Raw genomic sequence first — 24,834 nt, forward strand, 5'->3', positions numbered from 1 at the left:
GGGTATTCCTCTATTATTTAGTCCCAAACCAAAATATCAGAATTATATCCTACTCTGTGATAATATTACAACTGTAAATTTCAATGACAATAAGAAATTGCTGACTTCTCCACAAAGGAAACTCCAAGTGGGAATATCAACAATGTACGATAAGACAGACTGTGACTTACTTTAAAGATATTACATTAAGTTGCAGAAAGGCACAATTAAAAGACACTTACACATAAGCTTTCAGCCACAGCCTTTGGCAGGAAAAGAAACACACACCATTCATTCACACAAGCAAGCACACCTCACGCATACATGACCACCATCTCCAGCAGCTCAGATCAGAATACAAACTGTGCGTGAGGTTTGTGTGCACGAATGTTGTGTGTTTCTCTTTTTTCATCTGATGAAGGCTGCTTCTGAAAGGCTTATGTGTAAGTGTTTTTTAATTGTGCCTGTCTGTAACTTAATGTGTCAACTTTATGTAAAGTAACAGTCTATCTTTTCCAACACTTGATTTTTTCCACAAAAAATTGAGAACTGCTGTGCTGCAGCTATAAGAAACATAGATGAAGACCAAGGACTGCTTCTTTCTCTGTTCCCAGAACATACAAGACAATGATAGGCACAGAAGAGCAACTTCATACTTCAATTATAATAATATTTGGAAGAAATTGTTTTGCCTCTTTGTTTATATACCTGCTTCAGTGGAACCTGAACAAGAACATTCGCAGCAGTTTTTGTCAGGACAGGAACAGACTGAACGCTTCTTTATTGTCTCAAACAGATTACTTGTCTCTTCGAGTTCAGCAGTGTACCTGTAAAAAGAACATGTTTACAACATCTTCATGTGATTCTGATTTCCCTTAATGTGGAGATGATCACTGGTTTCCACAGATATTTACTCACTCATCTGATCATAAAGCACAGTCACTACAATCCCTTTCCTCATAAGTTGTATGCTTTAGGAAAAATACATTTTCTTTTATCATGAATTGTTTTGTGTTAACTTTTTGCTTAGTGCCCTCTTATGATTTATTTATTTGTTTATTTACATGAGTCAGACAGATACACATGGAACAAGAAAGCAACTCGGCATACCCTGGGAATCGTGTGGTCACAAACTGCCGGGCGGTTGATCCTTTCAAATGGAAATGTCGCTTAAGATCGTAAGAGTAAAGTGTGGGTTGGTGAGTAGTCCGATGTACTGTTTTATGAATGAAGACATGGTCTGACTAAAGTAATCTCTATGGATTTGCACAATACTCTACAAAAGGTTGGGAATACTTCACTATAAAGTGAATAGTATGAAACTTTTTCACAAGCAGCTGACATGTAAAAATATCGTGGCAAATGGAAATTGCTGTGCGGCCAAGATTCAGTAGTCTTTTGTATACATAAATCCACAGTTGCAGCGAATTTCTTGAGCAAACTATTTTCCTGTGTAGGCTGTTTTATTTTAATATATTCATTATATTTCATGATTTCTGCGATTAGCTGATTTTGTCTCCGAAGGCATTATCAAGCCATATCACAGTAAAAGCTGTAATGCATATATCATGATATAATCCGCTTCTGAAAACAATAACTAAATGTTCTCCCATCCAGGAATACACCAGCAGAGTCCCAGATATGTTAGAGAACTGTGGATTATATTACTGTAGGGATACATATTAGTTGCATTAAACATTTAGGAGTAAAGGAGACCACTCACTGAACAGCAGAGCCTTGGCAAAGGATTTCTTCTAGCAAAGGTTTTATTCTCTTTTACACAAAAGACGACTCAATACTCTGCTATTTGATTACTGGTCTTCTTTACTCCTACTTATTCATATCAGTTGTATTAAATTCACTGAAATTAATCTAATGGAATCACTGGGAATAGAATCAATAAAATGCAACGATATGAATTACATCATTAGTCAGTACATACTATATTACAGGTTCAGTGTTTCTGAACAGATTCATATCATATTGGGGTAATGCACTATTTTTATCTCCATTGATTCCATTCATTTCACTGAGTTGACTTCACAAAAAACTTGTTGACTTCTCATGGTCTTTAACCAGGATACTGGTTTGATACAGCTCTCCATTCTAGTCTATCCTGTGCAAGCCTCTTCATTTTCATATGACCACTGTAACCTACTTCCATTTGAACCTGGTTACTATGTTCATCCCTTTGTCTCCCTCTCCAATTTTCACTTCCCACACTTCCCTCCATTACCAACAGACAATTCGTTCATGCCTCAGGATGTGTCCTATCATGAAATCACTTCTTTATTTAAAGTTGTGCTATTAATTTATTTTTTCCCCAATTTGATTCAGTACCTCCACATTAACCCTAGTTCACAAAGCCTATTCCTATAGTATAGAAACACAAATCATCAGAAATTTTACTATGTTTTATTATACTCATAAACACACACTACAATAAATTGACGATACAGACAAATTTGACAGAGACTTCTATTGCCACTGGTAGGTTGTTCTTGTCTTGATGTAATGGTGACTTAAAAGTGTGTTTGTAGACTGGGAGCTTCTAGCCTCTTCCTCATCCAGGTTTAGTGACTTCTTCACCCAGGTGTATAAGAAAATGTTTTCTTGGCATTCTGTTGGCTCTCTGCTTCTTATTACTGTGAGTATGGATAACTTAAGCATTCACAGATCCAATATTTATCATGCCACAAAACACACACAGAGGCTGTTTTCTAGTTTTCCAGCTACATGAACAGGTGTTGCACATCTGGTCCAGTATGTCTACTCCAAATCTGGTAGCACTGTAACCCACTATTATGTGTGGTTTCTTACTTATGTTACTGCTAGTGGACAGGTCATGAGCAGTTGACAGCAGAACAACCATTTTATTTGGTTTTCCTTTATATGAAACCAGAGTTTTTTGTTTATCAAAGCAAAACATAGACATACCTAAATTTCTTTTTTCTTTTTCTTTTTTTCTTTTTTGTGAACAGTAGCTTAGGGAGTATTTCCAGTTTGTTGGAGTGAATAGTGCAAATCGGTGGGAGTTTATCCTTCAAAAGATCATTAGCCAGTTTTGCTGAGGGAAACCAGTTGTCTAACGTGGTGTTTCCATTTGACCTTCAAAGACTCTTGGTCATTTCCCTCACATATAACTTCCCAGCTGGCATTCCATTTGTGCCTGTGAATTTTCTAAGTAAGGAGACATGTCAAGCATGTACTTTGTTTTTGTGTCACTGGCCATTACTATTTTGAACATGTATTTACTTGGTTTATTTGGGACATTCATGCAAAAAGGACATTGTCAATGAAAATTGAACAGTTGCACATTTATGTTAACAAATGGTCCTGGTATGTAACAGGTTCTGTAGTTATGAACAAACTGTTCCCAAATTTCATGTACTGGTAGAAATAATTGTTTTCTCTTCTAGTTTGATGAGTTTCTTTGTTATCAAATTGCAAATGAGACTAAGGTTCGAACCTTTTGAAACTTATTATGGCTCTGCATAAAGAACCAATAAACCTGTATTGTATGTTCCTCTTACAGACAGACGACCATTTTTTAAAGCTGCGGTTATTACAAAGATTCCTATCTATTTCTTATTTTTATGTGCCATTATATCTCACCTGTGAAAAACAGAAAATGTTTCTTGAGGAGTCTTTGCTGCCTCAGCCTGTTCAATGAAGAAGCAGATAATGTTTCTGCTTGGTGTGCATCAACTTGAATTACTGGCAGATATTGCAGACCAGCAGGAATTGTTCTTACCTTGTGGAATCTTTCTTGGTGGCAACACTATATTTGTGTTTGTTGACAGTGAGGAAATTCCATCATCATTTTCACCTTTCAGATGTAGGTTCATTACATTTTTCAGATTCAAGCAGCTTCCATTTCTGCCTACATTGCTTAAGCACACGATAGTCTTCGGGACTGCTTTGACTCATCTCAGTATTTGACCATGGAATATCTTAACAATCTGAATCAGTCATTACTATTTCACCAATCTCTACATTATCAAGTTCTTCGTTCAAAACCAGAATCACTGTGAAATCGGTTTTAATCTACTTCTTCAACGTTTTCATAAGCTGTTCTTTGAAATTTGGGTCATCCGCATGCACAATAATCATCTATAAAAATATAAAATGAAAATTCAAATACTTGCCAGCACATATTATGCACACTATGTTGACACATATACTTATGGAACTAATATTAGTGCTTGAAGTAGTTCCTGTTTTGCCCTTATCTTAAGAATTTCTGGATACGTACACAAATCCTCATCAAAAGACAGCACTCCATACTGCTGACTCACACCAATGACAATGCATTCTCATTGATCAATAACTTTGAAAGTTAGGAAGCTACAATGAAGTATAGCAGAGATGCACAAAAAAACATATCAAGAAAAGCAATGTCAACCAATTGAGCATGGTCAAAATGACAAATCTTTGTGATCTAGGGTTAATTACTTGATCTGCGTCTCTAGTCTCCAGTGTTCTTCTGTGTCAAAAGAACTAAAAATTACAAAATCTTGGGCTTTCACGTGGCAAATTTTGAGATTTTACTACTGCATTACTTGCCAATCATATGAGACAGGGAACATAACTTAATAAACCTTTCAACCCCTGATCTCAACTGTCAATTAAATCTTTTACTACTGAAATAAATGCTTCAAAGTAATCGGTACTTCACAGTATATAACACTCTTCAATATATTTTATGTAGCTGCAACTGTGCAGTAAAGCTGTTACAATTATGTCCACTGAATTTATCTGTTATATGTTTCTGTTAATCATCCTGTTTGCCAATCAAGATCAGAGGAGATGCTGCTTGGGAGGAAGCTGCATTTTTCTTTTCTTTCTTTTTGAGTGTGGTGTGTGGGGGCAGGGGTGGGGCTGGGTGGGGGGAGTATATTTAGCAAAGACTTCACCATTTGGCAGAGACCATTAATGTGAACAGACAGAAGGCTATCTAGTTGTCACAGCCACATAGCAAGCTACTCAGTCCCATGAGCAATACTTCAGTGAGGGGCTGGGGTTCATCCCTTTAGCAATACTTAAATGACCTATTATTACAATACTTAAGTCATGGGCCAGAACCAAAAACTAACTAGGTCAATTAAGCAACACACCAATTACCACTCTGCAAGGCTTGAGGTTATAAGTGTTTCATATCATACTTTGAAATGTGACCCTCATCACTTCATGTACCTCATATGGGGACCAACAACTAAATACAGCAAGTGAGTCACTTCTCTCGATGTAAGATGTATCTGGCATTAGCTCCATTACAATTCAGAACTGTCTTTAGGCCCCTAAACATGAACCTTAAATAACAACCAAACAGAAAAACAAACAGAACAACACTAAAACTACGGGATCTTATCATGGGTATTACTAATGCCAAAGGACTAATAGATGGTAAAAGTACAACACAGTATCGTCAGCACAGCAGTCTTAATAGGTGCTAGGCTAATCAGTACAGCACTTAAAACCAAATAAATATTTATTAAGAACAACTAGAGTATTGCTAACCACTGCTTAACAAATTTCAAATGAATTTCTCTCAAGGAAAAGTGTGCAAGTACAACAACATATCACCAAGAGTGATTAATTCGTACTCCCTGCTCCTATTCCTTGTAAACATCAATTGTCAGAACATAACTGAAGTGGACCACTGAACACACCACCTCGGAAGTTCTGTCTGGCTCACTCCTTGTCACTGAGGCTGCCACCAGCACTCCCCCGGCTAACGTTAGAGGACATTGCCCGTTTACCTAGTGTGCAGCAGTTGAAGCAGCAGGTCTTTAAAGTGACCACGGCAGAAGGCAAAAGAAAAACTTGCGGGAAGTGCCATATAGCACAACAGTAGTTGCAACACAGCTGGTAGACAATGCGATTACTTTCACGTGCTCTCATCAAACAGGAAATGTCTGCAGAAGGACATCTGTGTCTACACTCGGTAAACCATCTTAAGATATGATGGAGGCTACTCCTGGTACCACTATCTTTCCCCTCCTTCCTCGTTCCATTCATGAATGGCAAGTGGAAATAATGATGGTCAATAAACCTGCATTCGAGTTCTAATTTCTGTGATTTTCTTGCTGTGGTCATTTTATGTGACGTAAGTAGGAGGAAGTAACATGTTCATCTTCACAGAATATAATCTCTTGGAGTTTCAACAGTAAACCTGTACATGATGCGCAACATCTCTCTTGTTGTGTCTGCCACTGAAGTTTGTTGAACATCTGTGCAATGTTTTTGTGCTGCTTTAACAACCCTTTGACAAAAAACACCACTCGCCATTGGATCTTCGCTATTTCTCATATTAATCCAACCTGGTACGTGTCACAGACTGATGAGCAATGATCTAGAAATGGTCAAACAAGTGATTTGTTAAGTCACTTCTTTTATGAATAAATCTCATTTAATTCGATTAAGATTTTTCCATAGAATAACAGCCTGACTTTAGTTTTACCTACAATTTGTTGCATGTGATTATTCAACTTTAGATTACTCAGGATGGTCACTTGTAGGTATTTTACAGTAGTTGTGGTTTCCTGTGATACGTCGGTAATAGTGTAACTGAACAGTAGCAGATTTCTTTGTCTACTTAGACACAATACATTACATTTATTTACTTTCATGATTAGTTGTCAGTCCCTGCACCTACCACTGATCCTCTGCAGGTCTCCTTCAAATCTGCTATGAGTCCTGGAGCTTCTGACGTTATACACATGGTCATTTATATACACTGTCAACAGTAAAAATCCTATCACACTTCCTTGGGATAATTCAGTGTGTTAGTATTGTTCTGTTAGGGCACCATGTTGAGTTATGTCCACAAGGAAGCCTTGAATCTAATCGGATATACTGAATACTCCGTACACTCATCCTTTGCTCACTAAACAGTAGTGCAAAATTCTATTAAATGTTTTCCTGACATCAAGGAACACGGCACGAACCCACATACCACTGTTTATGGAGCTTGTGGACGAACGGGGGTTGTAGGGTAGGTACACAAGACAGATCTAGGATCTGAGTCAACCACAAGTGAACAATGAAGCATGGTTGAGCTGGGAGCAGGAGTGGCATAGGGATGTACTATAATCCACAGTAACAATAAAATGAAAAGGATAGTAGCTACTCACCATATAGCAGTAATGCTGAGTCTGGCTCCAGCTGCCAGAGACTGCGGTCATGTGTGTGTGAGTTCTGCGACTCAGCATATCTGCTATTTGGTGAGTAGCAACTAACCTTTTCATTATATTATTACATTCCATCCGGATTTTCCATTGTTTGATTATACTCTACAGTGAATGAAGAATCCTGCTGGTTAGTAGTGCTGCAGCCAGTTTTCAACCTTAATGAGTCAACAGCTGCCAAAACAATGCCTATAACTATGGCAAAGCAGCGGCATTGCCACAGAAAGGTAAACACAATCACATTAGGCAACTGGTTGTGCTGAACATGTGAAACACCAGTGCCAAACCAATCTTAACTGTCAGGGACTTCTCTTGCCATAAGGACTAGAGCACATTGTGTACGTTGGCTGAATGACAACATGTAGAAGAAGTTACAAAAGTCTTACATGCCAACCTCGTACAAGGCAGCAAACAGACATTGCGGAGACATGGCTAATCCATGTCTCCACAATATCCTTTCTTCCAGGAGTGCTAGTTCTGCTAGGTTCGCAGAAGAGCTTCTGTGAAGTTTGGAAGGTAGGAGACAAGGTACTGGCAGAATTGAAGCTGTGAGGACGGGTCATGAGTCGTGCCTGGGTAGCTCAGTTAGTACAGCACTTGCCCGCGAAAGGCAAAGGTCCCGAGTTCGAGTCTTGGTCCGGCACATAGTTTTAATCTGCCAGGAAGTTTCATATTAGTGCACACTCCACTGCAGAGTGAAAATCTCATCACAGAGATGCTCGTACAGCTCCAGTGGTAAACACTACAAGAGAGGAGCTCTGTAGCATAATGTGGTTCACTGTTAAGATTCTGAAAGTGTACATTTCTAGAAGTGTCAGTCAAAGTACTGTTTCTTCCTAGGTATATCTTGGAGGACAGATTTGAGCTCATACAAAGGCTTACCAACAACTATTCTTCCCCTCGTAAGATTCACGATGAAATATGAATGAGGAGAAGTTACAGCAGTCCACAAAGGCCTCTGCCACAAACCATAAATTACCTTGCCAAGTATACCTGTAGATAGTTCAGTCAGAAATAGGGATTAACCGTGAAAGCAAAAATGCAAGTTTTAGTGACAGTTTGCACACAAATTTAATTCTTCAGGAAATTAAACAGCAGCATTTTTAAATGCAATATGAGGAAAGAAAACTCATTTAAATTTATTTTTGTTGGAGAAACTTTTTAAATTTCTTCCCAGAGTAGTAAAAATGCTGGTTTATAGTACAACATAATTTGAAAACATTTAAGATTATTTCTTCGAGTCTATCTGTCATCAGTCAATTTCTAAGTAAGCATTACAATATCTGTGTGCATGTGCAAGTCATTTTGTGTTAGTTACTAGCTTTAAACTCACACTATAACTTATGAAATTCTACACACAAACAACTGGAATAGGCCCATACATGAGCTGTGAGTGCATACACATCTCTTTGAATATTCAACACAAATGAAATGGTCAAGGTGTTACTTTACTGAAATAGAACACCATTCCACAGCTTAATAACATTCAATTTCCTTTCAGATTTAACTCTGCAACTTTCATCAACTGAGTGCTAAGTCTATGTGGCCTCGCAGACCAGAAAAGTTAGTATCCTTGATATCTGCAACCTAATTTTATTCTCTCATTTTTTAAACAGCAGATCACAGCTAGATTATTGAAGAAACTTTATTAAATGATTTTAGGAATCTAATGGTAGTACAGCCCACACAGTAGGTTACTAAGTGAAAGCAACACAATAGTTGAGACATCTTTTAAATAAAAAATTGCACATTTCAAGCATTAAATGGTTTGATAGAATGAAATGATAAGAGAAATCAGAAACAATTGGTCAGAATCCACTACAAATAGTTGAAAATCTAACAGGCAAAACGGCAACAACAACAATAAATGTATCCTACGGTGCAAGCTGCAGAATTAGTAAACTGCTCTCAAAATATTTTCAACAAGCAAATAGGGAAGACCTTTTCAAAATGAAGCAATATATAAGACCAGAATAAGTAACATGATATATCTGTACCTTGAGCATACATATCTGATTGCTGTTCAAAACAGACTGAAGTATCTCATGATTTCCCATCCTTCACAGATATCCAGAAGAAAGAGGTAGTTATGAAGCAAAATAAAAACGTAACAGCAGATAGTGTCATTACACACTCATACACATGCTACAAATCTATTTCACTAGCAATTAAAAACATATGGTACAAGGTAATGTACAGTTATGTGATCAAACACATCACCAGTATCTAATGTATAATCTATTGTAGATTTTTCTAATCTGTACATTATGAATTCACACAAAATTTTGCAATATGCTATAGTTCTTTTACAATATTTTCTGTCCTCCACATGGTTACCTCCGAAATAATAAATAATGTAAAACAATATACATGAAAATATAATAATAATAATAATAATAATAATAATTATTATTATTATTATTATTTCTTTCCTTTCTCAGACGTTATGTCTAGTTAAAAATGGAAAGTGACGCAGACCTTGATCCAGCGTGACTTCCTTTTAACTGTACGGTATATGTTACATTGCATTTAGGAAGTTTCAGGTAATTGAACATGTATCAATAATTACAGATTTCTGTAGTTGTATATATACGTTTGGATGTAGCTGTATTGCGTTGATGTACTGGTGGATATTGTGTGGTATGACTCCTGTAGTTGATAGTATAATTGGTATAATGTCAACTTTATCCTGATGCCCCATGTCCTTGACTTCCTCAGCCAGTTGGATGTATTTTTCAAATTTTTCTCCTGTTTTCTTCTGTATATTTGTTGTATTGGGTATGGATATTTCGATTAGTTGTGTTAATTTCTTCTTTTTATTGGCGAGTATGACATCAGGTTTTTTATGTGGTGTTGTTTTATCTGTTATAATGGTTCTGTTCCAGTATAATTTGTATTCATCATTCTCCAGTACATTTTGTGGTGCATACTTGTTTGTGGGAACATGTTGTTTTATTAGTTTATGTTGTATGGAAAGTTGTTGATGTATTATTTTTGCTACATTGTCATGTCTTCTGGGGTATTCTGTATTTGCTAGTATTGTACGTCCGCTTGTGATGTGATCTACTGTTTCTATTTGTTGTTTGCAAAGTCGGCATTTATCTGTTGTGGTATTGGGATCTTTAATAATATGCTTGCTGTAATATCTGGTGTTTATTGTTTGATCCTGTACTGCACTCATGAATCCTTCTGTCTCAGTGTATATGTTGCCTTTTCTTAGCCATGTGTTGGATGCGTCTTGATCAATGTGTGGCTGTGTTAGATGATATGGGTGCTTGCCATGTAGTGTTTTTCTTTTTCCAATTTACTTTCTTCATATCTGTTGATGTTATGTGATCTAAAGGGTTGTAGAAGTGGTTATGTAATTGCAATGGTGTAGCCGATGTATTTATATGAGTGATTGCTTTGTGTATTTTGCTAGTTTCTGCTCGATCTATAAAGAATTTTCTTAAATTGTCTACTTGTTCATAATGTAGCTTTTTTATGCCGATAAATCCCCTTCCTCCTTCCTTTCTACTTAATGTGAATCTTTCTGTTGCTGAATGTATGTGATGTATTCTATATTTGTGGCATTGTGATCGTGTAAGTGTATTGAGTGCTTCTAGGTCTGTGTTACTCCATTTCACTACTCCAAATGAGTAGGTCAATATTGGTATAGCATAAGTATTTATAGCTTTTGTCTTGTTTCTTGCTGTCAATTCTGTTTTCAGTATTTTTGTTAGTCTTTGTCTATATTTTTCTTTTAGTTCTTCTTTAATATTTGTATTATCTATTCCTATTTTTTGTCTGTATCCTAGATATTTATAGGCATCTGTTTTTTCCATCACTTCTATGCAGTCGCTGTGGTTATCCAATAGGTAATCTTCTTGTTTAGTGTGTTTTCCCTTGACTATGCTATTCTTCTTACATTTGTCTGTTCCAAAAGCCATATTTATATCATTGCTGAGTACTTCTGTTATCTTTAGTAATTGGTTGAGTTTTTGATTTGTTGCTGCCAGTAGTTTTAGATCATCCATGTATAGCAAATGTGTGATTTTGTGTTGGTATGTTCCAGTAATATTATATCCATAATTTGTATTATTTAGCACGTTGGATAGTGGGTTCAGAGCAAGGCAGAACCAGAAAGGACTTACTAAGTCTCCTTGGTATATTCCACGCTTAATCTGTATTGGCTGTGATGTGATATTATTTGAATTTGTTTGGATATTAAGTGTGGTTTTCCATTTTTTCATTACTATGTTTAGGAACTGTATCAATTTAGTATCTACTTTATATATTTCCAATATTTGTAGTAACCATGAGAGAGGTACACTATCAAAAACTTTTTGGTAATCAATGTATGCGTAGTGTAGTGACCTTTGTTTAGTTTTAGCTTGATATGTCACCTCTGCATCTATTATCAGTTGCTCTTTACATCCTCGTGCTCCTTTGCAGCAGCCTTTTTGTTCTTCATTTATAATTTTGTTCTGTGTTGTAAGTGTCATTAATTCCTGTGTAATTACTGAAGTTAATATTTTGTATATTGTTGGTAGGCATGTTATGGGGTGATATTTTGCTGGGTTTGCTGTGTCTGCTTGATCTTTAGGTTTCAGATAAGTTATTCCTTGTGTAAGTGTATCAGGGAATGTGCATGGGTCTGCAATGTAACTGTTAAACAATTTATATCTAAAAACAAAGATGATGTGACTTACCGAACGAAAGTGCTGGCAGATCAATAGACACACAAACAAACACAAACATACACACGAAATTCAAGCTTTCGCAACAAACGGTTGTTTCATCAGGAAAGAGGGAAGGAGAGGGAAAGATGAAAGGATGTGGGTTTTAAGGGAGAGGGTAAGGAGTACACACACACACACACACACACACACACACACACATGGTCTGCTTGTTCGGTAAGTCACATCATCTTTGTTTTTAGATATATTTTTCCCACGCGGAATGTTTCCCTCTATTATATTCATATTGTTAAACAATTTAGTTAGATGTCAATGTGTTGAGGTGAACTTCTTTAGCCAGAAATTTGCTATTTTATCTTTTCCAGGGGCGTTCCAATTGTGCGTAGAATTAATTGCTCGGGTGACTTCATGTTGCAAAATTATCACTTCAGGCATTTGTGGTATCATCTTGTATGTGTCTGTTTCTGCTTGTATCCACCATGCATGTCTGTTATGTTGTACTGGGTTTGACCATATGTTGCTCCAGAAGTGTTCCATGTCTGTTATGTTTGGTGGATTGTCTATTTTAATGTGTGTGTTATCTATTGTCTGGTAAAATTTCTTTTGGTTTGTGTTGAATGTTTGGTTTTGTTTCCTTCTATTTTCACTTTTTTTTGTATCTTCTAAGTCGTTTGGCCAATGCTTGTAATTTCTGTTTCTTTTCATCTAATTGCTCTATCGCTTCTTCTTGTGAGATTTTACCTAACCTTTTTCGTTTTCTTTCTGCCATTTCATTTCTTATAAATTGTGTTAGCTGTCCGATGTCTTTTCTCAGTTTTTCTATTCTGATCTGTAGCCTGTGTTGCCATGCTGGTTTTGTGGGTTTCTTCTGTGTGTTGGTTGGTTCTGATCTCTGCCTAATGTGTATATTTAGTGTAGTGAGTGCTCCTATATAAACCAGTAGTTGTAACTCTTCCATATTTGTATTTTCATTTATTTTGTTGTGTATGATTGTGTTGATAGTTTTTATTGTTGTTTCGACTTGTGGGTTATTTGGCGGTCTATGCAAGAATGGTCTAATGTCTGTATTTGTGTCTTTGTATTCTATATATGTCAGCTGAAATTTTTCTTCTATATCTAACATGTGTGTCACTTCGTGTTCTATTTGTGCTTGTTCTGGTGGCTGTCTTAAGATTTCGTTTTCCTCTGATTGTTTAATTGATGCGTGTTGTTCTTTGTTTGCTCTGGGATGTTTGAGTCCATTACTGTATTTTCTTCTTCTTCTGATTGCACATTATTTTGTTCCAGTATTTGTTGTACTTGTTGTTTGATGTTTTCTAATTCTGACTGGGGTATCCTGTTATTTTTGACTATTACACGGATCTGATCAGCTAGTCGTTGTTCTGTTAAAAATTTTAATTCTGGGTATCTGGTAATAAATGTTGTGTATACTTGTTATCTGTATCCAGTTGTGTTGGTTCCTAGGTTTGTTGCTTGGTAATAACAGAACATGAGGTGTCGATTAACTTCATCTGACCACCTCATCCTCTGTCTTTGTTTTCCTTCTAGGGTGGTTGCAGGAAGCATATCCTGCAAAACACCTCTATTTGGATTTAAATCATTGGCTAGCAGTGTCGTTACCATTGTGGGCGGGCATAGGGTTCAAGCGTCGTCCCCAACCATGACGGCGCTTGTCCAAGGCTTCATTAGTTCTGTCCTGAACCAACTAATCACACTGGAAGGGGGATTAGCCCTATTAGTGGTCTGTTCTTTTCGTCACCTTTTACGACTGGCAGAACATACCGGAGGCCTATTCTTTTCCCAGGCCTCCACGGGGTTATTATTATTATTATTATTATTATTATTATTATTATTATTCTGCAACAGACACACTCAGCACAACTTTTTAATAGTTGATTCTATTATTTTTTAAATTGGAACTGCAAGATATTAATTTGATAGAAACAGTGGCTTCCTCCAAATCAGAGTCCCGTAAATAAACATTTATTACACTGATGGCCACTGTTATGCTATCCACATTCATAAAATCAGTCCTCATTATTTTAAATATGGTATGTCATTAATGTGGACTGGATTAATGACTGTATTTTCTCATTAGCTGCTATTACTTAAAATGACAGTGTGTTTTCGAACACAGTTTCAATACATCTAGAGTGCTTCCTGTACTATGATCAAGGCCTGAATGTTGTACCTGAGAGGTTTACACAGAAAATTAGACATTCATTTTTGGTGTGGTCTGTCCTTAACACACAAAATTAACAAGTAAAAAAAAGTAACAACAATGTTTGGCAACAGCTCAACATAATTCAAGTTAAACCCTGTTTCATTATGTATGGAAGCAAATCAAGAACATATGCAGTATCAACAATCAAACCAAATTATTGTACATCTAAACAATAAAAGAAATCAAAAACCTTCAATATGAAATCAAATATAACACTTTGCAACAATTATCAGAGTACACATTGTGTGTAGTGTCCAATAATGTGATTTTTTCCATAAATGCATAATTGTTCTAATGCTATGAAATACAGATGGATGAGCTTTATTACAGAAAGTAAAGTTTTTAGAACAAATATGGCAACTCTGTTAATATCCATAACAGGGACACTTTAAAATATTCAATCCTACAAGTAAAAACTACAATGATATATACAGGCTGTTCATTTTAACTGAAGACATTGAAACATCTCGAAAACTACATACCTACATCTACATCTACATCCATACTCCGCAAACTGTGTGGGCTCTAATCTCCCTGATTTTATCCTCATGGTCTCTTCGCGAGATATACGTAGGAGGGAGCAATATACTGCTTGACTCTTCGGTGAAGGTATGTTCTCGAAACTTCAACAAAAGCCTGAACCGAGCTACTGAGCGTCTCTCCTGCAGAGTCTTCCACCGGAGTTTTATCTATCATCTCCGTAATGCTTTCGTGATTACTAAATGATCCTGTAACGAAGCGTGCTGCTCTCCAATGGATCTTCTCTATCTCTTCTATCAACCCTATCTGGTACGGATCCCACACTGCTGAGCAGTATTCAAGCAGTGGGTGAACAAGCGTACTGTAACCTACTACCTTTGCTTTCGGATTGCATTTCCTTAGGATTCTTCCAATGAATCTCAGTCTGGCATCTGCTTTACCAACGATCAACTTTATATGATCATTCCATTCTAAATCACTCCTAATGCCTACTCCCAGATAATTTATGGAATTAACTGCTTCCAGTTGCTGCCTGCTATTTTGTAGCTAAATGATAAGGGATCTATCTTTCTATGTATTCGCAGCACATTCCACTTGTCTACATTGAGATTCAATTGCCATTCCCTGCACCATGCGTCAATTCGCTGCAGATCCTCCTGCATTTCAGTACAATTTTCCATTGTTACTACCTCTCGATATAACACAGCATCATCCGCAAAAAGCCTCAGTGAACTTCCGATGTCATCCACAAGGTCATTTATGTATATTGTGAATAGCAACAGTCCTACGACACTCCCCTGTGGCATACCTCAAATCACTCTTACTTCGGAAGACTTCTCTCCATTGAGAATGACATGCTGCATTCTGTTATCTAGGAGCTCTTCAATCCAATCACACAATTGGTCTGATAGTTCATATGCTCTTACTTTGTTCATTAAACGACTGTGGGGCACTGTATCGAACGCCTTGCGGAAGTCAAGAAACATGGCATCTACCTGGGAACCCGTGTCTATGGCCCTCTGAGTCTCGTGGACGAATAGCACGAGCTGGGTTTCACACGACCGTCTTTTTCGAAACCCATGTTGATTCCTACAGAGTAGATTTCTAGTCTCCAGAAAAGTCATTATACTCTAACATAATACATGTTCCAAAATTCTACAACTGATAGACGTTAGAGATATAGGTCTATAGTTCTGCACATCTGTTCGACGTCCCTTCTTGAAAACGGGGATGACCTGTGCCCTTTTCCAATCCTTTGGAACGCTACGCTCTTCTAGAGACCTATGGTACACCGCAGAAGGGGGGCAAGTTCCTTCGCGTACTCTGTGTAAAATCGAACTGGTATCCCATCAGGTCCAGAGGCCTTTCCTCTTTTGAGCGATTGTAATTGTTTCTTTATCCCTCTGTCGTCTATTTCAATATCTACCATTTTGTCATCTGTGCGACAATCTAGAGAAGGAACTACAGTGCAGTCTTCCTCTGTGAAACAGCTTTGGAAAAAGACATTTAGTATTTCGGCCTTTAGTCTGTCATCCTCTGTTTCAGTACCATTTTGGTCACAGAGTGTCTGGACATTTTGTTTTGATCCACCTACCGTTTTGACATAAGACCAAAATTTCTTAGGATTTTCTGCCAAGTCAGTACATAGAACTTTACTTTCGAATTCATTGAATGCCTCTCGCATAGCCCTCCTCACACTACATTTCGCTTCGCGTAATTTTTGTTTGTCTGCAAGGCTTTGGCTATGTTTATGTTTGCTGTGAAGTTCCCTTTGCTTCCGCAGCAGTTTTCTAACTCTGTTGTTGTACCACGGTGGCTCTTTTCCATCTCTTAAGATCTTGCTTGGCACATACTCATCTAATGCATATTGTACGATGGTTTTGAACTTTGTCCACTGATCCTCAACACTATCAGTACTTTAGACAAAACTTTTGTGATGAGCCATCAGGTACTCTGTAATCTGCTTTTTGTCACTTAACAGAAAAATCTTCCTACCTTTTTTAATATCTCTATTTGCGGCTGAAATCATCGATGCAGTAACCGCTTTATGATTGCTGATTCCCTGTTCTGCATTAACTGTTTCAAATAGTTCGGGTCTGTTTGTCACCAGGAGGTCTAATATGTTATCGCCACGAGTCGGTTTAAGCCTTCTACTCGGCTCCAAACCAGAGGACTGCGGTCGGTTCTGGGAACGATACTGCAAATAGTTAGCTCAGATTCCACCCCGCGAGCGAGGCTTTCCACCTTCACCAATTCCGCCAACTGCCTGTATGAACTGAGGATGACCTCTGAACCCAGACGGCAGGAGTCATTGGTGCCGACATGAGCAACAATTTGCAGTCGGGTGCACCCAGTGCTCTCTATCGCCGCCGGCAGGGCCTCCTCCACATCTTGGATGAGACCCCCCAGCAAGCAGACAGAGTGAACAATGGCATTCTTCCCCGACCTTTCCGCTATTTCCCTAAGGGGCTCCATCAGCCGCCTAACATTGGAGCTCCCAATAACTAATAAACCCCTCCCCCCATGTGCCTGCTCGGACCTTGCTGAAGGAGCAGCCACATGTCCACTCACAGGCAGAGCGGGCGATGCCACATGGCCAGCGTCCACATTGACCCTCCGCCTCGTGCGCCGCGAACACCGCTGAACCCGCCACTCCCCTTGGGGAGAGGGTGGCCCAACTGCGCCCGGTACCCGCGAAGATGTCTCGACAGCAGGGACAGTGGGTGAAGCATGCAACACCTGGGGTGTACCATGCGACGCACGACACTCCCCACTGCTGCTACACTCCGAGGCAGCAGCCTGAAGATGGCTGACCACGGCCGTCAACACGTTCAGCTGTTCGCAAACAGTGGCCAGCTCCTCCTGCATCCGTACACAGCAGTCACACATCCTATCCATCCTAAGAAATCAATTTACTGTAGAGAGTTAATCAACTTTTAACTAGACTGCTAATTCACTAAAGGCGGCTGATAGTTGACTAAACTGTGGTTGCTAGACACTTCTTGTAGAAAACAATGAAAATAGCACTACCTGTCTCTGGACTATATTGAAAACAAACACTAGCACTACTGGCACTACGGTTGACTAAAGGGACTCTCTCTGACTGTATTCAAAACAAACACGAAATCTATGGAACACTATTACTAGCACTCGACAATTAAACCTTCCTAAAAGCAAAAACACACGGAAGAAGAAGTGACAAGTAAGAAAAATACAGTTAATACTTAAATTAATGTAGCTTGCTGCACAGCAGACGTGAAGCAGACGGCAGTTACGACGATCGAATCAAAAACTGTTATAATTCCAATTTGTTTGTCTTGGAGTGGGACATCCAATGATACCACACACAATCTGCCACCCCGCCCCATGCGTGGGTGGCGGGACACAGGGGGTGGGGGGTGAGGAACTTTGAAATCATCAATTGGATCCCTGTTTTTTTATTGCAGATTACAAATCTACAGCAAAATCTACATATGTTTCGTCTGAAGCATTTTCTTCATTTCGTAATCAGATGAATAGAAATGGGACGCAATCATAATTTACAATATGCTACTCAATGGTCCTTGAATATCCAATGGCACGTGGTGCCTCACCTAAATGTTGCGAGGGTAGGACACGCCAGTATAACTTCTAATTGGGAACCTGATTCACAACATCGTATTCCTCTGACATCCTGAACAGGAGACTACTCGACACGCCACCATGGCCATGTAGCGAACTACGGTGTATCGTAACAGGCATTACACTGCAAATATCAAACTTTTTGGAACAGGAACTACTGCAGGATGTTGTCCTGGATGCTCTACAATGTATGTGGTTTCAGCACACTGGTTGCCCAACGTGTTATGCAATTGAAGCATGGGAGGTATTAGACCGTGTTTACACCGGTCAGTGAATCGGTAGAAGTGACCCTCTTAATTGGCCCACTAGGTCACCAGATTTGACGTCGCTGGATTCTTTCTGTGTGGATATTTAGAAGATAAGGTATACCAACAAGTACCAACAGGCCATGAAGGCATGGTCGACCGCATCAAAAACACCTGCGCTGACATTTCTGTAGATATGCTTCTGTCCTGGGTACTGTCATTTGAAAAGCGATCACTGAGTGTATTGCATTAGGCAGTACTATGTTTGAATATTAAATGTAATTGGAAAAGTAGAGTAGCGTTTGCCTCAAGCCATGGCCACAATGGCATGTCAAGTGGACCCCTGTTTGATATGTCGGAGGAATACAACTTTGTGAATGAGGTTTCCAATTAGAAGTTATGAAATACTGGCCTGTCCTATCCTTGCAGCATGGAGGTGGGTTCCACATGCTATTGGATATTCAAGGGCCATTGAGTAGCACATTGCAAATTACAATTGCGTACCCATTTCTATTCCTCCGATTACAGCGCCATCTGTGGTGAAACTAAGAAAAATGCTTCAGACAAAACATATCTAGATTTTGCTGTAGAATTGTAATTTGCAGTAAAAAATGGGAGTTCCCACTGAAGATTTCGAAGTGCCCGCCATTCACACATGGGATGGGGTGGCGGGTTGAGTTTGATATTGTTGGACATTCTCCTCCAAGACAAACAAATTGATTGGATCTTTTTTTGATCTGATGTGTAGTTTTAGAGATATTTCAATGTCTTCAGTTAAAATGAACACCTTGTGTTTGTGTCTATGAGATAGTTGGTTCAACACTTAGTTGTAATAGAAATTTAATCACCAGGATGTGGCTGGCAAGGGAAGATTATGTTCGTCACAAGCACTTCCTGCTTAGACTGTGTACTGATGTCTACGATTAAATTTAAAATTTCTCCACAATAACTCACAGGCTGTGATTTTCTTTGTCTTCAGATGGAGATTTTACCTTCAGCATCCCCCTTAGTGCCATTTAAGAGCAGTGCACCGTGTGCCAGGACTGGTTCTGTCTGTCTCCCATTCATAAGTCTGTATTATTTAAGCTATATGAAACATTACACAGTAAGAGCACTTATCACACACTATATAATATAAAAATACAGAACCATGCCAATCACTTACAAGAGCAAGGTGGAAAATTTTCAGCATAACAATGAAATAAATTCTTTGCAGTAAGAAGGACATTTACTTTTTGATGTAACTGCCTTTCTGGTGACAGCAATTGGATGTAAGTAGCTTCTGTTCCTGAAGTGGATTTCTGAGTGGTTTGCAAAGTACCATCTAAAGCTGCTATGGCATCTTCACTGACTCATTGTTTTCCAGTGACAAATTTCTTTAGACAAGAAACTTGGGGAATGTCAGAGGGTGCTAAATTTGGTGATAGTGTGGGTGTTTGAAAACTGATATTTCAAATCCCTCAGTTTTCCCTTTACCAAAGCATCTTTTCAGGAAGGTTCATTGAACAGATGAGAGGCAGTTTTTGTCCTTCTTGCTATACACACCTCTAATCATGTTTTTTAAAACTTATCTACTAATAATCAGTTACTGTTTTATATTTTACAAAATCATCAATAACAAGAATCCCTCCTGCATATCATGAAATGTTAGCCAGGACCTTTCGTCAGATAAATTCACATTCAAATTTTTCTGGAGCAGTGTCATTACCTTCCATCCACTGCTTTGATTGTTGTTTTTGTTTCATTTCTGGCATGAAGTTATGGACTGAAGTCATCCACTGTAAGACACTGACACAAAATCAATTTTTTTAACTGTCCAAACACTAATGAAAAATTTGTTTTCAATTTGTCTATGGTCAGCATTTAACAGATGTGGCATCTACCTCGCACAGATTTTTTCCATTGTAAATTTCTTCAGATAAAAGTGAGCATGCCTATGGCATTCTTTCATACACCTAAAATGGCAAACTGTCCATTGTCACACTATATCCCATCTCAAGGCTTCATCTATCAAAAGGATAGACGGCTAATCACCAGCTGAGGTGCTGAGTAGCAGACAGGAACAATGAAAAAGAAGACTAGAACTATTTTCTGATTTCAGACAACATCCTTTTTCAGGAAAAGGAACTCTTCCACACACACACAAATAAAAGACAGACACAGAATTTTGGGGCCAGGGGGGCTACAGGGACATAAGATATACTGCAGGGAGAGTTCTCCTGCACAATTCAGAAAAGCTGGTGTTGGTAGAAAGGACCCAGATGGCACAACCAGCAATTCCCACAGCAATATATCCTGTTTCCTGTAACCCCCTGGCCTCCCTCAAACTTCACTAGTCCCTGTCCATCATTTCCCATCCCTTCCTTGCTCCCACTTCAGCACAACACAGTCTTCTATTCCACCAATGCACCCACATGATGACATTTCTCTACTTCTCAGCTTTTCCAACCCCCCCCCCCCGGAAACCTCCCAAGTTCACCTGGCAGCCCTGAAGTGTGGCCACCATGTATCTGCATTACAAGCAGTATTACACCTGTCTGTGGCTCAATGTCACCTCTATATGGTGAGTAGTAATCTTACCCTTTCGTAATAAATGTTTATGAATTAGTGGTGCACAGGAAGATAACTGATGTGATCGGTGTTTACCGCTTTACGGCAGGATCGCTTTGGTGAATGTGTGGTAACATGGATTTGCAGAGCAGAAACTCTGATATTGTCAGTTTTAAAGCAAAGGTAGGACTTCAAACAATTTTATTTGTTTTTATATTTTGAACTAGAGTTTTTAAGTTATTTTATGTACAATTAATTTTCACAGCCAGATGATAAAGGATTGACTCATAAAATGCCTTGCTGTGGATTATATTCCTAATATCAATAGCTGTATGGTAAAATATTTATAATATACTGTAACTGGATAGATAAAACAAATCTACTCAACCAGGAAGTGGCATGAGAAAAATCTACTCATCAGGAAGTGGCAAAATAACACTCATACAAAATGGTTTAATTTATGCAAGCTTTTGGAGCCAGTGGCTCCTTCTTCTGGAAGAAGAGTTGAAGAGGAAGGAAGAGGGGTGGAGAGATTTAGGAAAAGGGGTACAGCTTGGAAAAATCAACCAGAACCCCAGATCACAGGAGACTTACCGGAGAAGATGAGAAAGAAAGACTGATTGTTGGGGGCTACACCAGACGAGATTTGAAAACATGAGAGCATAAAGATGGTAGACGGGGTAATATGCAAGACAGAGATTACTAACAAACATCATGCATGAGTTAATAAGAGTGAAAAGTACAGTGCAAGGCAAAAAATACACAGTTCAGGAAAGGAAAGGTGTAGAAAACTAAAGTGGAGAGAAGAAAGGAGCAGTTACCATGAAGAAATGCTGAGACGGAGGAAATTAATGTAAATAAAGGCCAGGTCGGTGTTGGGAACCAAGGATATGTTGTAGCGCTAGTCCCCACCTGCAGAGTTCTGAGAAACTGGTATCTGGAGGAGAACCCAGGTAGTGCATGTGGTGAAACAGGCACTGAGGTCATGATTGTCATGTTGAAGAGAAGAGGATATTGTATGTTGCTGGTATACACCCTCCGGCTATGCCCACTCATCCTGACTGATAACTGGGTGGTAGTCATGCTGATGTAAAAAGCCAAACAATGTTTACACAGCAGCTGGTATATGACGTGTCATTTCACAGGTGGCTCTCCCTTTGATAGTGCATGTTTTGCCAGTTATAGGGCGAGTATAAATGGTGGTAAGGGGGTGCATAGGGCAAGTCTTGCAGCAGGAGCAGTCACAGGGCTAGGAGCACTTAGCTTTTCACTCTTATTAACTCGTGCATGATGATTTAGTAGTAATCTCTATCTTGCATATTACCCTGTCTTCCACCTTTATACATTATACTGTCAATAATTGATTATTTTCATTGTTAAAATATTTATAATGGTTGATTACCAAGCTAATGTGTCTGTAATTTCATGCTCTCTGGAATGCACAGTTTATTGCCTTCTACCATACTCATTGGACAGGGCCAGCTCAATGACATTTTCTCACACAAGCAACATATTATTTGACACCTGCCCTCCACAGAAATTAGTTTTCTGCCCTTGGGCTCTTGATAAGACCTCAAAAAATAACATTAAATGGAAATGGGCAACCTTTTTTCATTAAGGTAAAGTAGGCCATGGATGAATTTTAAGCCCTATTCATTGGGGCTTACAGAAGAGCTTGCATCAAATACAGAAATACAGTTACACTAACTATGACAATAGTTCATTAGTTTCAATTCCATGGGAATGACTATGGCTCACAACCGTGATGTGATTCCAGGAACTACAATAGTTGATACTGAAGTCAGTGGTGGCTCTTAATTGCACATTCACAGTTATCTTACAACTGGTTCATTAGTGGACAAATGTTCACTGGAATGTTGTTGCTTATGTTACTTTATACTTTCACCCATATCAGTTTCCACTACTAATCATTATATAGTAATTATAAAAATTTTGCACTTGGGCATCTCCGAAATCCATCTCAGTTTGATGTTCTGAGCAGCCACTTGTTTCACTTCAGTGTTAAACAAGCTCTGCTTGGAAGGAGAAAAACAGTTACCTTGGAACAGTTGCTGCTCCTGTATTGGATAAATCTAACACTTCAAACAATGTATTAATATAACTTTATACAGACCACTATGAATAGTCAATATATGAGGAAAGACAGGATTTGTTAAGTACATCAGAATTATGAAGAACTCATATCTCAGAGTGCGGTCAGTTAAACTGTATAGGAGTGGATAATGAATTATTGCTCTGCTTTGTTTTTGAATAGGCTTGCTTGGGGATTTTCGATTTTTGCTTCGCGTCTACCGCACCAAATTATAGAACTTCATTATTAACCCAACAGACAGCTGCACATAAGATATTTCTAATTATTTTTCCACTTTTATCAGCCTATATATGTGTCTTCATTCCGTATCTTTTGGACTGTAACATTTCTTTTTACTTTTAAACAACCTCACCAGATTATGATTGTTTTATTCCAAGACAACAGTGGTATCTTCAAGCGAATGCTAGAGTCATTAGCATATTTTCTACAACAATAAATTTGATTAGTATTAATAAAGAATTCAGTAGGCAGTATTTACATTAAGAGCTCACCTATTTACCAACAGACGAAGTTAAAGTTCAGTAACTGGTGTAATAGTACCTCAAAATATACATGTAATGTGTCCTTGTATGGTGCCCAGAAAACGAAATACAACTAGCTTGTCTCCACCAGACAAAAGAAAGGAGATGGCAGCAACAATATAACTGCTCTCGAGATGGCAGCAACAATATAACTGCTTAAAGATAACATACCGCCCAAAAAATACCGTCACAAAACAACACAATCTCCTGCGAAACTAAACCGAAAGACTATGGTCAATAATGCGGGAGGTGTACGTATCACAGCATTCTATACAGAAATGATTTTTACATCTACTTTTGTGGCTATAAATTGCACAGTTCATCCTTGTATATTCACTACTGTCATTAAACAAAAATACCACAATTGCGTATATGTATTGGCGTGTAAGTGGTAAGACTCCTTGAAAGTTCCTAGGGTGGCTTCTGTAAAATGTTCATGTACCAAATGCACACACTATTCTTGGTGCACACTTACGCAGAATAAACGATTTTTTGAACTTTGATGCACTCTTGGAGGATGTGTAGAACAGTGTATCAGCAGCAAAAGATGATGACTGACTTGTAGGTCCAGCTGTGTCCTCTCCTGTGTACTGGAAAAGTCAGTGTTATGAAAATATCAATGAATGGTTAGCTATAAGATGAAGTGGAAATGTGAAGGCAAGTAACAGTATGCCTGTCTGACATGAAATAGCACTATTTCAGAATGTGACTGAGTTTGGGTTTGTTATACAGGATGTTTCATACATGACACTAGTGCAAATGCAATATATTTTTGGTAGACTGTGACTGCTGACTTGTGCAGCTATGTTAAATAATTATGTCACTGATGTTCTCAGCAGCAGTCTTCCACAGTATACATTGTCTGTCCAATACAAGAGCAATTTCACTGGCAGGGAATATTACATGCTCCAAGCTCGTCAAGTGGAAGATCTCCTTGACAGTCATCAGTAATGCTTATGTCTTAGTAGGCAGGCAAAATACAGTTTGTTTCGAGATGATCCTATCCTAGTTTCCCCAATGTATGCACAAATGCAATGGTAATGCCCCACTCCTGTTTCTCCACTGTCTCACAGGACACTGCTATAGGTGTAGTTTGTAGTGTTTTTGAAATCAACCTCCCACAGCCACTTGTCATGAAGACAACTTTCAGGTATTGCAGTACACTGTTGAGATTCACCCTGTCATTGTGCACATGTTTGATTACAGAAAAGAACAAGACTTTCAGCAAACAT

General features: G+C 38.5%; 1 protein-coding gene across 3 annotated transcripts in view; it reads right to left on the bottom strand.

Annotated features, from left to right (window-relative positions):
* The window catches only part of LOC126259160 (stAR-related lipid transfer protein 7, mitochondrial), a 120,111-nt gene that overhangs the window by 84,371 nt on the left and 10,906 nt on the right, over positions 1-24,834 (bottom strand). For all 3 annotated transcript variants that reach the window (XM_049955712.1, XM_049955711.1, XM_049955713.1), the window contains exon 2: positions 688-806. In XM_049955712.1, coding sequence (XP_049811669.1) covers positions 688-806 — 119 coding nt within the window. The remainder of the gene's footprint in view (positions 1-687; positions 807-24,834) is intronic.

Source organism: Schistocerca nitens, chromosome 5, assembly GCF_023898315.1.
Source record: "Schistocerca nitens isolate TAMUIC-IGC-003100 chromosome 5, iqSchNite1.1, whole genome shotgun sequence".
NCBI classification, from domain to species: domain Eukaryota; kingdom Metazoa; phylum Arthropoda; class Insecta; order Orthoptera; family Acrididae; genus Schistocerca; species Schistocerca nitens.